General features: G+C 41.0%; 1 protein-coding gene across 6 annotated transcripts in view; it reads right to left on the minus strand.

Annotated features, from left to right (window-relative positions):
• The window catches only part of KDM4C (lysine demethylase 4C), a 391,685-nt gene that overhangs the window by 135,730 nt on the left and 237,010 nt on the right, over positions 1 to 18,945 (minus strand). For all 6 annotated transcript variants that reach the window (XM_010587948.3, XM_064290526.1, XM_023545269.2 and 3 more), the window contains 2 exons: positions 6,387 to 6,442; positions 4,019 to 4,127 (listed from right to left, as the gene is read on the minus strand). In XM_010587948.3, coding sequence (XP_010586250.1) covers positions 4,019 to 4,127; positions 6,387 to 6,442 — 165 coding nt within the window. The remainder of the gene's footprint in view (positions 1 to 4,018; positions 4,128 to 6,386; positions 6,443 to 18,945) is intronic.

Here is an 18,945-nt window from a genome sequence, read left to right on the forward strand (position 1 = left end):
GTTTAATCACCATGTTTAAGCCCATAGAGAAAGTGATTCTCCCCTTTGAACAGGCCTACTCTTAGCCCCATTCAAGAAGCCCTGGTGGGGCAGTGGGTAAGCACTGAGCTGCTAAGTAAAAGGTTGGTGGTTCAAATCCACCAGCCGCCATGCCAAAGAAAGATGGGGCAGTCTGCTTCCAACTCACAGCAACCATAGAAATTACAGCCTTGTAAATCCGATGGGACAGCTCTACTCTGTCCTAAAGGGTCACTATGAGTCAGAATCGAGTCGATGGCATGATTTTATTCTGATTTTGGTGTTTTTTTTTTTTTCCTTTTGGTTTTTTAAGCCCCATTCAAGTAACTGTCAGGCATTTCTTTTCTATAACAAGATGGCTTGTGCTTTTAGATGGCAATCTGCAGCACCTTTTATACTGGGATCAGCAATTACCTCACTAAGAAACCCGAGATGGGTACTCTACACAAAAGCTCCATATTGTTAAAGAAAGAAAGGGAAAAAAAGAAAGGCAGAAATCATTGTAGATAATGTCGTTTAGTTTAAAAATCATTAATGTATTATTGAAGTAGTGAAAATTATCAGCTACAGAAATTAAAAGAAAACAGTGTGTCTGGAAAATAAGTCACATGTCATCATCGGTGGTCATTTTATTGTGTGATGACTAGAGGCCACACCTGTGATGTTATCAAACAAGGTGGGTGGAGGAGCTAAAGGTCCTTCAAAAAGTGCACGCCATTTTAGGCTCAGAATAATCCACTAAAGGGAACTGAAAGGGTTGTTCGCCATTTGCTGTCTTTTTTCCCTTAACTGGTCATTATACGTAAGAGTCAAAATCTGCTAAAGTAAACAAATTTTCTACATTCTTCACAAAAAAATTTTGCAGAGGTGCTGTTCAAAAGCTGCAGGTTGAATGAATAAATAAAAGGCTAACAGCAGTGTTACCAAAATATTCAAATGCTGCTGCATAAATTCCAGTATTCTATATCCTGGAAAGACCACTAATAATAATGTTTGTTTGTTGTTGTTTGTTTGTTTAATAGAAAGCTTCCATACTTTGGAAGCTATTTTAAACTCATGTTTACCACGAGTCATTCTTGAAGCCTCCTGCAGTCACTAGCTGTTACTAGTGTTGCTTATTACTTATACAGAAAAACACTAACTTGCTCCAAGGGAAAGCAGCTCTTTTTATACGACTAAATGAAAAAACGGAACTAAAAAATTGCCCTCTGGAATTCAGTACTTTGAATGCACTGCAGCAGCACAGAACACCCCAGCGTGCAACATATACACGCACCTGCCAGTACCCCAGCAGGCAACACACACACACCTGCCCCAGTGTGGACAGGGCTCGGATTCGCCTCTTGGCTAAGGGAGTTGGCTTAAAGGCAAGGTGTGAGGAGAATGTGGTGCGGCGGCACCACCTAGTGGGCACGGGGGAGAGGCTCAGTGTCCCCTTGCTGCTGCTTTGGGGACAAACAACTTGTCCTACATCCATCACTTCAGTTTCAATCCCCGATTGAGCACAGGGTCCAAGGTCAGAACTCTCAGCCAACAAGACAAGTGCCATATGAGTATCTCAGAAGCTCTACAAAGTCCCGCTAGGCTCTATAACCAAATCGCACATTCCCTGTGATGCAAGTAAGAAAATCGATGCCTTGCTTGAGAGTACCGTCACATACAGTAGACACACACATGCAGCACATCTAAGTCTGCACAGCGGTACATACTTTATGAATTTACCACCATTACTCTGATGACTAACGTGCACCTGACCCAAGCCATGGCATTTCCAATTGCCTCATATGCGTGCAAAAGCTGGGCAATGGATAAGGATGACCAAAGAGCTGATGCATCTGAATTACGGCGCTGGCGAAGCATATTAAATGCGCCATCGACTGCCAGAGGAACAAACAAATCTATCTTGGAAGAACGGCTCCAAAGGGCTTTTAAGGCTGTGACCTTTTGGAAGTAGATCACCAGGCCTTTCCTCTGAAGCACTCTGTGTGGGTTCGAACTTCCAGCCTTTCAATTACCAGTCAAGTGCTTAACCGTTTGCACCACCCAGGGATGAATAAGCTTTAAACCTGTTGCCTCGAGTCAATTCCGACTCATAGCGACCCTACAGGGCAGAGCAGAACTTCCCCGTAGGGTTTCCAAGGAGTGCCTGGTGGATTTGAGCTATGACGTTTTGGTTAGCAGCCAAGCTCTTAACCATTGCATCACTAGGGCTCCAAATAGACTTCAGATGGTCTTAAATTCAGTCAAGGCAGATTCTTTGAAAGGTACCAACTGATTCGGGATGGAAAGCATAAGAAATACGTGATGTACACAAATAAGAAGAAGCACAGTATGGTGAAGAAAACTTACCATTTCACCATTTTCAAATGCAATCACCAGATTTTTAGACACAAGTATACTTCTGGAATGGGGTTGCAGTAAGTACCCCATGTCATCCTTCCCCGCTTTCTCTCCGAAACCCTTTGAGACTGGTGCCGGTAGCATTAAATCATGAAGGAAGCATCCACAGAGTAGGACCGCCGAAACACAGCTTCTTAAGCGGAAGCATTCTGAGGGGCACTACACTGTGAGTGGAAGTTATCCCTCAGGAGGTTACTTAAAAGGGTAATGTCTGAATGTGTACCAATACGTATTACTTTTACAATCAGAAAAAAATTAAAACGTTATACATTTGTTAGTATTTCTCAACATGTTTTGGGCAGCCTGGCTTGCAGTCCTAATTCTCGCATATGTTTTTTTGTTGTTGTTTTTGAATCTGTGGCCAGGGTATAAGATTTCAAGTTTTCTCGGGGAAGTCCAAGAGCTGAACAATTTTACTCTCTTCTCAACTCTGCTGAGACTCACTGTGACTTTTCGATGGCAACCATCCATTCACTTCCATCTTAGTTCACAAAACCTCAACTACCACGTCCTGAGCTTCCTGCTCCCACCACTCCTACCACCCAACAGCAACCACCAGGTCCACGAAAGGGCCACACACTTTCTAGCAAAGTGAAACTCTTGATGGAACTATGAGGAGGAATGACAGTGTTCATGTTCACTTGTCTGAAAACAAAAGACAGTTGGCTGGATTGAGTTGCTGAGAGAGGCCCCCAAACAGCTCACCCAGCTCCCCGCTTTGTGGGTAAGACCAGTAACAAAACAAGCAATAGTCGGGGAGACGGAGTTGTAGCTACAGTGCCTGAAATGTTCCACAGTGGAAGGACATTAAGTTAAAAATGGAAAGGACTGAAGAAATTCCAGAGCATGAAATCCACCATAAGACATGCTCTGGTATTTTAAGGTCATGGAGTTTAACTTTAGGGAAAATTCTCATTAAACAGAAATGTAAGAGCCTAAACTAATGATCTGTTGGCTCATAATTTAACAGAACTACAAGGTAACTTCAATGTGAAGGACATTAAAGACCCATCTTTTCAGTTAGAAACACAAAGAGAACCAGTAGGAAGAATTTTATAAAAGTTTCTATGCAGGTCAGAAGATAATCAGCCGAAGAGTTTGGAAAATAAAATGACTTGTATCTATTCATATGTGAGAAAATCCCTCTGTAGTAAAAGTTTTTGTATTCTCTGCAAATCCCTTAGTGGTGAAGAGAAAGTGGAATTAGGTTAGATACATTTTGTCAAGTAAGGCCAACCAAGAAGAGGCAAGGGAAAGAAAAACCAAACAATTCAAATAGAGTTGAGAGCCTGGGTCTCTTGCTGATAAATCTTTCTAGATATCTTATAGTTTGAAAGTTCACGTTAATTCAGGCACTGTTATTAATCCTCTGCCTCACTGCACACAGAATTTAAGGAAGCATATATACACAGACTTACAACCTAATCGGAGAAAGAATACATATGGGGAAGTAAATTTAGGCTAAAGGCAAATAAGGGTGGAATAACAACAAGAAGCTGGGGTAAAATTACCTTTCGAACGTGTACACTGATAATAGAAAAAATGCAGAACTTGAAACTGACTCTAATTTATGAGGTAAAAAAGAAGCTTTGCCACTCACCAATTTTAGCCTCTGTAAAGGGATTCTGCCTACATCTATCTGTGTCCTTTCTGGGACATTAGTGAATCGAACTTCTGGGACCGCGACAGCGCACATGACATGAGCCCACCTACAGAAAAGGAAACATTAAAGGTCAACAAACGTCCCCTACACTTGCAGACCCTCGTACTTCAAACTAGTGATGTCGATTCTCGCAGACGGAAAACACACAGATGAGAAAGAAAGCCAAAGGCCTAAATTCATGGCAAACAGACTTTTTGGACCTTAAACCTCCTGGATGATACCCGGATGAACTCAATACCACACATGCCCACACCTGACATGAAGAACTAGGTTACGACCAAGGACTCAATCCTCTTAATATACATATATTTTTCTATATTGATCTATAAAACACTGAAATATTTTTTCACTTACAGAAATATACAGTGCTTAATATAATTATGCTAATCATTATATGGCAAAAGACTAAGTAATAACAGGGCATAGCATATAGCTTTTTTTCCATAATATATATGTCATAAAGCAAGCTAGTTCAAGTGGCAAAAAATATTTTAGAGAGATTCAGATTGACCATATTTTTAATTAGATTGTTTTTCATTGTAATCTTATCATTATCAAAAAACTCAAAGATAGGGACAAATGAAACTTAACTTGTTCCCTCATTTCCTACTTTAAAACCTAACAACTCCTTGCAAATTCTGAAATGCTCCAGAAAAGTGAGAGCTCCCCCAATAACACTATCAAGTTTTTCATAAAGGTTATCCCCCAAATATAAACACTCATGAGGTTTAATGAGATCTTGAAAAAATATCAAATCTCACAACTTTTTTTTAAGATGAAGTATATCCGTTTCATTGAAAACCCATAAAACTCCATCCTGCTCTTAAGGATGACAGGAAGAGAGGTCAACGCAAGCATCAAACCCATCAGGGCATTCTTATATACATAAACTAATGCCATAATGCTATAAATTTTTTTTTTTTATAGCATTATGGCATTAGTTTATGTATATAAGATAGGGGACACTATTTCTTTTGGTCCCAGTCCAAGGGTAGGACAAGAACTTCTGACCACCTCTGTCTTTACAGTAACCCACCGACAGCATCTGAGTCTGCAAAACCTGAGCAACATGCCAGAACCAGTCAACACTTTTAATGTGACGCCAGTCGTATCAACTGGGGAAGAATGAAGAGCTAAAGCTAAGCAAAAATAGTTTCTTAGACTAAACCTTACCAACGTAGAAATGATACATGCCTTTATACTTCCTGGTAAAGAATCAGAACTGTGCATAGATACATAATCATACTAACTCATTGGTTACAATGTACCAGGGATCCTACCTCCAATGCTCCCAGAGCCAGGCAGGGTGTAAGCGGGTATGTGTATACTGGCAAGTCCCGTCATTTGAGGGGTCTTGGCCTCCTTTAGGCCAGATTCTCATCCCAACTGGTGACAGCCATATAGAGAGGTACAATCGTTTTTCAAGCAAAGATGAAAAATCTTGATTTTAATGCAAAATCTCTCAATCTTTAAACTTTGGATCCAATCTATAAAATGTATGTGGGTCAAACAAAACACTCCTTTGGGCTAGATTTGGCCCTTGAGTGCCAGCTTGGAACCTCTGCTTAAACCATTTTCTATATGTCTCTACTTTCAAAGGACCCTGTAGAAGGAATCTTTCGAAATTAAAACTGGGTCATGAGAATAAAAATAAAATTCACTCGAAAACATATTTCGGTGACAGCCACAAAAGCCAGATTACCTTCCACTTATATTCACGTACAACTTCCTTTCTAGACTCTCTTCCTATTTTCCATCTGCCCCCTTTGAATCTTAAAAATCAATGTTTTCTCCTGTCCTTTCTATCTCAGTGCACATAACTTTCTTGTTAATTCCCTGGTGTTAGAAGTAAATGGTTGTGTTTTAATGTCTATGACTGATTTATCTAGAGAACAGATTTCACTGTTTTCAGATATACCCTGCTTTTATTAGACAAATAGGATTCAAACAACATCTTATCAAACACTGGGATTATAACAGGGCCTGGATGATATTGGCTGCCTGCATTTTAAAAACTCTGTTCATTACTAAAAGAGGGCTTATTCCTTATTGTGTCAAAGACCTAGAACAGAAGCAACCCCCTAACCCAGCCAAGGTGAAAGGGATATCAGTAACGATCTCTGAAGACACACACGGCAACCCAACCTCAGACCTGGTTACCAAAGCTTTGGGACAATGGTTACCAAAGCTTTGGGACAATGTGTGTGATAATGGGAGGTAAAGCAAACTGTCATCTAGAGGTCTGACATTCCAGGAAGGAGAAAGGACACACAATGAAGGGCAACACAGCCGGTGCAGTACTCACTTGTTGTTCTTAGTCTGCTTAAGGGCACCTCCTCTCAAATTGCAGAGACAGCATTCCTAGGGAAAAACACCGGACAATTATCAGACCCACACAACAAAAGCTATACTGTTTGTCTAATCAGACCCACACAGCAAAAGCTATACTGTTTGTCTAATCAGACCCACACAACAAAAGCTATACTGTTTGTCTAAAAGTGCCCGGAACCTTTAATACCTTATTTTAAAATTAAAACCATCCAGAGTTACACCATGAAGGCCTTTCTACCTCTGAGTAGTCAAGAAGGGACAGGAAAAATGAGAGGTGGGAAGGGGAGGGTACACCCAAAAATATTCTGAATATGCATGTCTCCCAGATGGAGCCTTCAGTGTCCTGGTGTCATTTAAACTGCCATCTCTGGGGAAAGGCTGTGACACAGAGCTCAGCAGCCTGGAGAGACATGATCCTGGGATTCTGCCCCTAGGAACACACATCCTGGAGAAACGGGTACTGGAATTCTGCAGCTGAGAACACAAATTCTGAGGGGTTCTCCCTTGCTCTAGGAATTTACTCACGTACACAGATGGCTGAAAAATGGTGTTAGTAGGCTTCTTTGTGATACAATGATAAGCAAGGAGTTGTTTTAAAAAGATACTCTTTTTATTAAAATACCATTATGGGCCCTACTCCTTCTGTGGACCAAAGTGTTGGAAACTTTGTTCTGCCCAAACCAAGGTATGCAGCCCAGAAAACAGCGCCATGAAATGTTTTCCTTCATCCTCCCCCCGAATGTTTATCTTGTTTAGTACCTTTACATGTCCTGGGTTAGTAGATACTGTACCACTCCAAGACGACTACCATTATTACAACTATTGTTAAGAGACTTTATTAGTTTTTTCTCACTATACACATATGAGAAGAAAACAGGGCAGAAAGCAGAAAGACTACTGTTGACCTAGAATTTTTTTTTTTAATTAAATGCCTAAGTAATTTCTTTTCATTTTTAACTTCCAAGGTATGCTCCCAGTTTACGGCATTAATACATTTAAAAAATATTTATAGGCTGTCTTGGGTTTTTTTTTTTTTCCCCCTCCTTCTCCAATTTTAGATATAAAATTTCTTTACCTTATTCTCCCTTAACTAATTTTGACAGCTTCACCTAGCTTTCTAAGGAATCGCTCTAACTCATATCTACTATTAATAATGGAGTGTCAAACTTCATAGCTTTTATTTCTCTGCGCAGAAAAATACCAAAACAAGGAGGAGAAATCCACATATCTATATAACCTGTGGAAACCCTAGTGACATAGCGGTTACGTGTTATGGCTGCTAACCAAAAGGTTGGCAGTTCGAATCCATCAGGTTCTCCTTGGAAACTCTATGGGGCAGTTCTACCCTGTCCTATAGGGTTGCTATGAGTCAGGATTGACTCAACTGCAATGGGTTTGAGATATACACACACACACACACACACACACATATAAAACCTGTGGAGCCCTGGTGGTATACAAGTTAAGAGCTCAGCTGCTAACCAAAAAAGGTGTCAGTTCAAATCCACCAGCCACTGCTTGGAAACCCTATGGGTCAGTTCCACTCTGTTCTATAGGGTCGCTAAGAGTCGGCAGCAACTCGATGGCAATGGGTTAGTTCACAACAGTATATAACTCGTAGTGGCGAGCCAAAAAGGCAAACAAGCAGGTAGTGCCCACAGGTTTTGTGCCTCTGCAAAGTCTCTCTCTGCACATCTGTTTGAAATTTCCTGGGTGACTATTAAAGGTTCCAGGGAGCTAGAGGTGCCCAGTGCATATGAATCTGAGTCCACAGCTCAAGGAGGTAAGAAGCCAAGGGAGAAGTTTCTCTATCTGTGCTTCAAAGCCACAGAGTCCCATGGGGAGGTTTGGGATAGCTGGCTTTGGAGAAGAACATAACCAAAGCAAAAATTGTCAATGCAAAACATAGAAGATGATGATGATGGTGATGAGGATGACAACTCACATTATTAAAAGTTCTCAAATCTATTTTTTTTTCCAGTAATTTAACACACCTGCAAGGGGGAGAAAAAGAAAGAGAGAAGGAAACAAACGCTCAGCAAAATGCTACTTTCACTTCACAGCAGACGCTGCTGGTATCAGAGCGGAGGCAGCAGAGGAGAGTGTGCGCTGCAAAGATCTCAGTCGGGAGAGAATCAGATGCCTGACTAATGGAAGGAGTAGTGAGAAGTAGCCTACGGGGACAAGTTAGGAGAGTTAAATACAACAAAGCAGCACGGAAGCTGCTTAAAAAGCACCTGATTAGGATTATTACAAGGTACACATGCTCCAGAACACAACTACAAGAGGAGGGAAAGTTCTCTAAAACAGAGTATTTAGACTCAAGATTTTAGGTGGAGTTAAGAAGACTCCCATCCACCACAATATGAAACTTGCTCTTTCTAGGGTCACCAGTGGCGCCACGTCACAAAATCCGACTGACCACTTCAATCCTTGGTCTGCCTGACCTCTTGGCAGCATTCCGTGTCCCCTCCCCCCATTGCACTCCTAGTCGGCATCTCAGCCTCCTTCCTCAATCAGCCTTCTCTGCCACTCTCGTCAGACACTGCGATTTCTGTAATCGGCCCAATTCTCTTCTTACTCATGCTTCCCAGGCCTGCCAGGCGATCTGATCACAACCTGATTCCAATCACTCTCTGAGGCCAATGACTCAAACACTTACCTCCTGAGGCCACTAACTGATAGCTCCACAAGGATTTCTGCCAAGCAACTCAAACACTCACAAAACTGAACCCACCTCTTCTTCCCAAACCTGGATCCTCAACAGTTTCCCATCCGTGGCACCAACCATCCCTTCTAACTCATGCTGGAAGACATTTACGTCCTCTCTCATCCTAGATCCAATCAAGAAAGTGCTGTCAATCCCACCATCCATTCTAGCTCATGCTGGAAGACATTTACGTCCTCTCATCCTAGATCCAAATCATCCTCTTCTCTCCACATCACTGCCATCACCTTAACATGATGCCTCCAGCACCCTTCACCTGATCTAAACTACTGCAATAGTCACCTGTGGACACTCTGGACCCCACCAGAGTGGGCTTTAACTGCTTCTCGGCACTAAATGAGGCCTGAAAGGGCCAGCATTGTCAAGCCTTGGCCTTCTCCAGCCTCACTGTACACCACTCCCCACCTCGGATACCCTATGGCTCTCTCATGCCCAAACATTTCAGACCCACTCTGTTCCATTTTTCACTAATTAAACTGAATGTATCTGTTATGAATTGAATAGTGTTCCCCAAAAAATTTGTGTTGTAAATCCTAACCTCTATACTTGTGGATATAATCCCATTTGTGAATAGGTTTTCTTTATTATGGTAATGAGGTCATATCGGTATACAGTGTGTCTTAAGCCAATCACCTTTGAGATATAAAATGTGCAGATGAGGCACAGAGGAGCAAGTAGAGATGGGGAAAGATAGATGTCAGGCCACCTGAAGATCGCCAAGGAATGGAGGAACAGAAGCTGAAAAGAGACAAGGGCCTTCCCCCAGAGCCAAAGAGAGAGAAAGCCTTCCCCGAGAGCTGGGGCCCTGAACTGGGACTTCCAGCCTCCTAAACTGTGAGAAAATACATTTCTGTCTGTTAAAGTCACACACTTGTGGTATTTCTGCAGCACTAGAGAACTAAGACAGCAGCCTTGAAGTGTTACTAAATGTACTCCCTCAAGCAAGAAAGAATGAAGAAAACTAAAGATACAAGGGAAAGGTTAGCCCAAAGGACTAATGGACCACAACTACCACGGTCTCCACCAGACTGAGTCCAGTACAACTAGATAGTGCCCGGCTACCACCACTGACTACTCTGACAGGGATCACAAGAGAGCGTCCTGGATAGAGCTGAACAAAAATGTGGAACAAAATTCTAACTCAAAAAGAAAGACCAGATTTGCTGGCCTGACAGAGACTGGAGAAACCCTGAGAGTATGGCCCCCAGACACTGTTTCAGCTCAGTAATGAAGTCATTTCTGAGGATCACCCTTCAGCCAGAGTGGACAGGCCCCTAAAACAAATGAGACTAAAGGGGCACACCAGCCAGGGGAAAGGACTAGAAGGTAGGAGGGAATAGGAAAGCTGGTAATAGGGGAACTCAAGGTTGAGAAGATAGAGTGTTGACATGTTGTAGGGCTGTTAACCAATCTCATAAAACAATATGTGTACTGTTTAATGAGAAACTAGTTTGTTCTGTAAACCTTCACCTAAAATAAAATTTTAAAATTTTAAAAAAGAAACATAAATGTTACTCCCTCAGAGAAGCCTCCTCAAACCACAGACGCAGTTACTTCTCTCTCATACCATCCACTGGTACTTTTTATTAACTCATTACTCTTGTAACTATATGTTGAATTCTTTCTGTGATCCTCATTAAACTGTAAACTCAATGGTTGTATGAGAGAGTCTGCCAGCTGAATCTCTCTTCCTCTATCATGATACCCTGTAGAGAATACGTACTCAATACATATTCGTTAGATCAATGATAAATTATAGCAAAACAGGGCAGAGAAAAAATCTTCAAAATGACCTAAGGATTGAAAAACCTGCAAAAAGTATTTTCACTTAATGAAGTTAACTTTAAGGAAAAGGTGCTGCAGGCATGGAGTTATTTTTGCCATGAAATTACTTGAGAAATCTTATTTCTTAGCAAAGAACAAGAATACGTATGGCTAAGTATACCCGTGGGGCCCTGGTGGCACAACGAGTGGTGAAGAGCTCGGCTAGTACCCAAAAGGCCGGCAGTTCAAATCCACCAGCCACTCCTTGGAAACCCTATGGGGCAGTTCTACTCTGTCCTATAGGGCTGTTATCAATTGGAATCAACTTGACGGCAACAGGTTTGGGGTTTTTTGGGTTTTTTTTTTTGTAGGTATACTATAAGTTATTTATATGGTACTATGCTTTCTGTTCATTCCAGTCACGTTTGTTTTAAAAACATAAGTGGTAAAGAAAAAAGTCAGGTCAAATTACATCATTTGTTTGACTCATCATCTGTCTCTCCTGGCTCAAACTAATTGATCTAGGAGAAACACACACATGCCAACCAGTCAGTCATTCAACTGAAGTTTCACTAAATGCTTATGTTCACAGCCCAGGAGAAGGCACTATCAGATAAAATCGTTTTTAATCTTTTTTTCCCTTTGTTTAAATAGTACATTACCTGTCGGAGAAAAATACTCATAACTCAAAAAATTACTGAGTCCACCATTACCTGCACAGTGGCCAAGTTTCCTTTAGGGTCTGTATAATGCCTGGTGCAAATAAAGGCCAGCTCCTACCAAACATTCTAGCTGTGCGAATATCGCTCATCTTAAAATCAGTGACAGAGTTCAAAAAGAAAGTAAGGCCATGATAGCGTGTCCTTCAGAACTTCTATTCATTAAATTAAATACCACTTATAATCACTATTAGAACAGAGACTGTCATGGATTGAATGGGGTCCCCTAAAAATATCTGTCAACTTGGCTGGGCCATGATTCCCAGTCCTGTGTGACTGTCTACCATTTTGTCATCTGATGTGATTTTCCTATGTGTTGTAAATTCTACCTCTATGATGTTAATGAGGTGGGCTTAGTGGCAGTTATGCTACTGAGGCAGGACCTCAAGCTACAAGGCTAGATGGTTTCTTGAGCCAATCTCTTTTGAGACATAAAAGAGAGAAGTGAGCAGAGAGATAGGGGGACCTCATACCACCAAGAAAACAGCACCAGAAGCATAACACATCCTTTGGACCTAGGGTTCCTGTGCAGAGAACCTCCTAGTCCAGGGGGAAGACTGGTGACAAGTACCTTCCTTTAGAATTGACAGAGAAAGCCTTCCCCTGGAGCTGACGCCCTGAGTTTGGACTTCCAGCCTACCAGACTATGAGAGAATAAACTTCTGTTTGTTAAAGACATTCACTTGTGGTATTTCTGTAACAGCAGCACTAGATGACTAAGACAGAAACCATGCACTGAAGGCCTCATACGTACCAGGTACCATGCCAGAAACATCATGTACTTTACCTCCCTTCCTTGACACAAATGTATTAGACAATTAATATTCCTAATTTATAGATGAGAAACTAAAATTCAGGAGATAGGTAACTTGCCCAAGATCATCCAAACAGGGTCATCAAACTTCTTCCATGACTGGCCAGATATTTACTATCGTAGGCCTTGCTCAACTATAGAGTCATTGGAGCTACTCAACTTTGTCATTGTAGGACAAGGTGTAAACAAATGGGTGTGGCTATATTCCAATAAAAGAGGTATTTACAAAAATAGGCAGCTGGCTGGATTTGGCCCACAGGCCATAGTTTGCCAACCCCCGATCCAACTGGCAACTGGGATTCACACTCAGGTCAACCTCACCCAAATGTCTACGCTCTTTTTCTCTATCATCTTCTCCTCTAGGTACCAGGAAGGATGCAAGATACCAAACTGAATGCCAAAATAAACAAGAAACAGTGCCTGTCCCGTGAAGTTCGCAGGAAGTCAGGGCAAAGACCTGCATGAAGAAGTTAATGACAGGACACAGCCAAGTCCCCATTTCCATAAGTAACTAAGAATTCCTTTTAAAATATAACCCCCTCAAAAGAACCCATATCCATAAGATATTTTGTTATCAAGCAGCATATATTATAGAACAATTTGTTTTCCCGTTATTTCATCACTCTAGCTAATAAAACTTCTCATTTATATGAGACCATTAGATTTATGCCCAGTTCATCCTTCCAATTAATGATATCATTTCAGACAAAAGCCACATTTTAGTTAGCCTGTGTAATCTAAACTCAGGCTACATGAGTCAAATTTAACTGAGAAGAAGAGCGGTGAGACTGGAGGGCGCAGTCATATCACCCACAGCAGTTAATATAGTGCACATTGCCGGGGTTCAAATCCCAGCTCTGCCATTTACTAGAAGGATGGCTTTGGGCCAGTTACTTACCCTCTCTGTGCCTCAGATGCCTTATCTGTAAAAGGGGAAAAAACAGTACCTCCCTAAATAAGTTAACAGACGTTAAGCCCTTAGTAAGTACACAATAAATATAAGAGGAACAGGGGCTAAAAACATAACAGGTTAACTGTGGTTCTAGACAACTTACACATAACATTGCCAGCAGATGACCTGGGTGAGCTTGCTTAGCAGAGAACAACAACAACAAAAATGTGGGTTTGTGATGAGGAGGCAAGAAAATAATGATATGATGTCTATCTTCACAAATAAAAGCAAAGATGACAAGGGGAACGCAGTTTCCCTGTAATAGGAATGATCACCTCGATAAGACATTTTCCTTTAAACTATACATGACCTCAGTCATGACATTCTCCTTTGCCACAATCACTTTAAACAAGATCTGACAGTTTTAGCCAATGTAAAGAAAAAATGCCACTTTACATTTTTTCGTATCAGATCTCAACCCATTTTATTATCCATAATCTTCCCTATAAGTCTGATAACATTTCTAAGTATAGGCAACTAACGCACTATTCATTAAATTAATGAATAATCCATCACCGTCGAGTCGATTCCAACTCATAACAACCCTACAGGTCAGAGAAGAACTCCCCCAGAGGGTTTCCAAGGCCGTAATCTTTACAGAAGCAGACTGCCCCATCTTTCTCCTGCAGAGGGCTGGTGGGTTCGAACCACCAACCTTTCAGTATGCAGCCGAGCACTTAACCACTGCATCACTGGAGCTCCTTAAATTAATGAATGGTTCTATATTAAGTATTAGAAAACCCACTTTTAATCCCACAGTGCCCATTCTATCAATTTTCTTTTATTTACTCTCGTAATCACTGTTGAATATTTTTACCAATAACACTCAAACTTTTAAGACCTTCAAACAGATACAAATTGGGTTACATCCAGAGTGTCGGCAATTATCTGGCATCTATTTATGCACAGTCACTCTGTAGATTACCATTAAAAGAAAATTTTTAAGTCTATTAATGCATTTATACAATTGCTAAAGATTGTAAGGCATGTTATTTTTGTTTCATTAAAAAATCATATATTTAAAAATTAAGGGAGTTCCATTTCTAGTGGTATAAGAGTCAATATATGACTTAAAACAATTTTCCTAAAACAATCAAAATGTTGAATTAAATATTTTTTAATCTTTTGAAATGATTTCAGAAACCTATACAAAAGTAAGAAATCCTCAGGGGTCAAAAACGAAATAAAAGATATATCCAAAGAGGTGGTCCAACATCCAAGCTGCTTTCCCCTAGAAGTCGTGTGCTTTTTTTTTTTTTAATGTTTTTTTTTTGTGTGTGTGTGCTTTAAGTGACAGTTTACAAATCAAGTCAGTCTCTCATACAAAATCGTATACACACCTTGCTATGTACTCCTACTTGCACAATCATTCTCTCCACCCTACATTCCTGTGTCCATTTAGGAAGGCATGTGCTTTTACTACAAGGTAAGACTCTGACTCCTGGTGACCTTGAACTTCCATCTCAACGGCCACAAAGAAACAAGATTAGAGCCATCCATGACAAGAAAAAAAAAAAAAACCCCACTGTCTGTTGAGTCGATTCTGACTCATAGTGACCCTATAGGACAGAGGAGAGCTACCCCATAGGGCTTCCAAGGAGCGCCTGGTGGATTCGAACTGCAGACCTTTTGGTTAGCAGCCATAGCTCTTAACTACTACACCACCAGGGTTTCCATCCATGATAAAAGGGAGCCTAAAATAATCCACATAAAGCTAAGACCCCAAGAGGCTATATCTTCCATGGAAGAATAAACTAAAAATAAACGGTCCCCCATTAAAAAAAAAAAAAAAAAACTTCCTGTCTCAACTTCAGCATAGGTGGAGGAGAAAAAAAAAAACTCCTCTGAAAATTTAGAAACACACATCAGATCCCAAATGATTTGCTCTACCTGTAGTGTCTTAGGAAACCCTGGTGGCACAGTAGTTAAGAGCTATGGCTGCTAACCAAAAAGTCAGCAGTTTGAATCTACCAGGCACTCCTTGGAAACCCTATGGGGCAGTTCTCCCCTGCCCTATAGGGTCGTTATGAGTCAGAATTGACTTGACAGCAGTGAGTTTGAGTTTGTAGTGTCTTAAAACCATGGAGTTGGTAGTATCTTCACAGCATTCCTGGGTTCCACTTCTAACTGAGATACAAGAGAACGGCCCTCATTCTAACAAACAGAAAAGCCAAATACACTGAAAATTCTGTTTTATTAACCCATCAGAAAGCTGAGGACACAAAGAACTTTAAATAAACTGGAGAACATGAGTCCTTCACAGGAGAGAGGAGTCCTGTTGTCTGTGCTCATCCTGGAAGAATGGCAGGAAGAAGAGGACTCTGCCAGAGACAGGGGTGGAAGAGACCAGCCAAACTTTTAACAGCTGTGTATGGTCTGGCATGGCAGATTAGCATCTCAGGGACCCCTAACCACAGAGCACATTTCCCTCCACCTGCCAGCTCTTCCCCACTGGTCTGCATTCTACTGTTCAGGGTAAGTACAGGAGCTGGGCAGGAGGAACTCCCTAAGGTGTGTGTAGGGTCTCCCCAAAATGTACTGCATCCATCCTCAGAAGGCAGGGTGGGAGGTGGACTGCGGGGAAAGGTGAGTGATCCATCAGAGGCCCAAGAACTTTCAACCACTGACAACTAGGAACAGGGCAGGAGAGCTGGGAGACACCTGTCAGGGCCTTCAGAGAGGTTAGGGCAGCTGACCTGCAAAGGCCAGGGGAGAAATAGCCAAGCTGAAAGTACTCTTTCAAGTACAGAAACAAGAAGCAAATGTGGGGAGAAAAAAAAAAAACTCTGAAGGAATCCAAGACCCAAGTGGCTAGCCCTAAAGCAGGGAGAGATCTTCCCTTATTCCAAAAGCTGGAAACTCAGCTGTGAAACACAGAGAGCTCTCCAGAGTCCTCAACGTTCTCAGATAACTGATACTGCTGAATGCAAAGTTCTAATCCCACTGTCAAAACATCTGAAATCAGATAAGGCTGAGTCAAGCTAAAGCTGCAACAAAACTCAGACCCAGCTCAAATACAGATCATATGGATGTGGCCTCTAATCCAGGAGCATGACAGAAGAAGGGATATGCTCCTTTCTGGAAATAATTACATTTAGTCTCTGAATGTCCAGAACACAATTAAAAAAAAAAAAAAAAAGTTACAAGGGACACTAAAAAGCAAGAAAATATGATTTATGATCAAGACAGGAAATAACAAAATCAGACACAGAGATGGCTCAGATATTGGAATTATCAGGCAGGGACTTCAAAACAAGTATGTCCAAAATGCTAAATGATCTAATGAATGAGATGGAGAATATGTGTCACGAGAGTGAAATTTCAGCAATGACATGAAAACTATTACAAAAATTAAAATTCTAGAAATGAAAAAAACATGGCATCAGAAAAGTTGAAGTCATCAACAACGATTTAAAGGCAGGCTGGAATTGGCAGAGTCAAAGAGGGAAAAAACTCAGACTCTTCATTTTCAATAAACACGTGAAAAGGTGCTCAACCTCACAAATCAAAGAATGAGATATAACTTGAATTTTTTAATCCGAAAATATCACATTTAGGGTATGTGAGTTGTTACGATGGTTCTGGAGAGGAACTGAGCATTATCAAATAAAATCTTAAATGCACGTCAATTATGACTCAGCAATTCCGCTTCTGGTGATGTACCTCACAGAAACACATTTGCAGAAGGTGGAATGTACAAGGACAATCATTTCATTTCTGTTTACAATGGAAGAAAGTTATCTCCGGAGGGAATGAGGATTATCAGTAGTTTAAGTTTTATTTGTAATGCCGGAATTTTCACAATAAGCATGCGGGCATGCTTCCAATGTAAAACAGTAACGGAAAGGGCATGGTAAATCCATAAATATGGAGATACCACAAGTTACACAAGGCAGCGTTAAGTGAGAACACTAAGACATGTTAAATAAACAGTCATACCATCTGTGTCCCCCAAGAACAGCAAGACAGAGCATTAGATTATGCACAGAAAAGATCTGGGAGGCCAAATGACGAGACAGTGTCAGTAATTTCCTGTGAAAAACGGGACTTCAGAATTTGACAGTGGTAGAAATGGGAGACTTGCCTAATAATACTTAGAACTTCTTATATTAATAAGAAAAAAAAATACAACACACATACGCTCGACAAAAGTAACGTATCACCAACTATGCCATTTTATGTAGAATACGTACAATTGGAAACTACCATTAACTGTGGATGTTTATGCTATTCTTTTATTTTTGGAACAACTAAAAATGGGCACCTCTGATCTATTCTAGAGTACTTTCAGTGTCCTGGAACTGCTTTCCACGCTAATCTAGAAAGATACCAAAACTACTCAGCCTTACAGGAAAATAACTAAATGAAATTTAACAGCTGGAGTTCACTGCCGACCTTGTTTCGTATTACGTTTAATGAGCATGCCTTTTCCAGGGCAATAACAATCGGAATAAAATGACTCACTATGATAAGGATTTAGACATATTGATAGTCAACCAATGTTCCCTAAAACAAACAAACTAAAATGCCTGTTATGACTATAAGGCAGCTGGTATTTCTGTCCCCCAAGAGCAGTATTAAAAGAGCCATCGTGCTGTATTTTTCCCGCCTCGAGGCAGCTAAAAGATGCATGGAAAAGACGTAAATTCAGATCATATTCTGAACATTGTGCCCTTCCTGCATAGGTCCCTCTTTCTCACCCTTGACAAATTCCCCTTTTAACACTGCCAAGTATTTTTTAAAATTCGGTTTCATAAAAAATCACCACCGAGATGAACAGCTTGTGTTCCAATTCACAAGATGGAATGACTTTTTTTTTTTTTTATGGCTCAGTTATTAAACTATGAAAAAGAGCGTTTATAGTCAAAGTGCTGACATAACACTCACAGCAACGGTGAGAGGGGCACTGTTAGACCCCGGCGACCTCGGTTGCTCATTACGTGGACAAGAGGGAGATCCTGCACCAACAGCTCCTCTATAAAACATCACTTACAGAAACGTCGATACCAACATCCTCAAGATGCCTCGTCAGACGCTCTCATTTCAGCTGACATAACCATAAGTGCCACTAAGACCAATTTTCACTGCCCTAGAAAAATTATGAGATTCAAGTGCCTCTCCCACCCCGTATTTATCTGACATGTTCATAACTGAAATGCAAAACGGTAAAAGAGGGCTGTCTGAGCTGGGAAAACAAAGTGTAATTAATCACATTAACGGAAAACTAGCTTACAAACTGCTGACCGAGGAAACAGGGAAGAACCACTTCTGAAGATGTGGTTCATTTGTCAGGGATGCAGAGAGGGCCAGATCCCACAAGAGGCCAGGGTTGGCATGAGTTCTGAGCCATTACGGAACTGAACAACAGGTTTCCTGCAGTACATTTTGAAGGGTAATTCCACAGTCTCCAGTGAATGTTATAGTAGCAAGCAAGTTCCCTAACTGTGATGCCCATGACTGTATTATAAATGAAAACACTCCTTCATTCATTAAGTATTGACTGGTCACCATGAGACGTTCTAGAAGCTGGGCAACAGCAGTGAACAACCAAGATCC

The sequence above is a fragment of the Loxodonta africana genome, chromosome 9, assembly GCF_030014295.1.
Source record: "Loxodonta africana isolate mLoxAfr1 chromosome 9, mLoxAfr1.hap2, whole genome shotgun sequence".
NCBI classification, from domain to species: domain Eukaryota; kingdom Metazoa; phylum Chordata; class Mammalia; order Proboscidea; family Elephantidae; genus Loxodonta; species Loxodonta africana.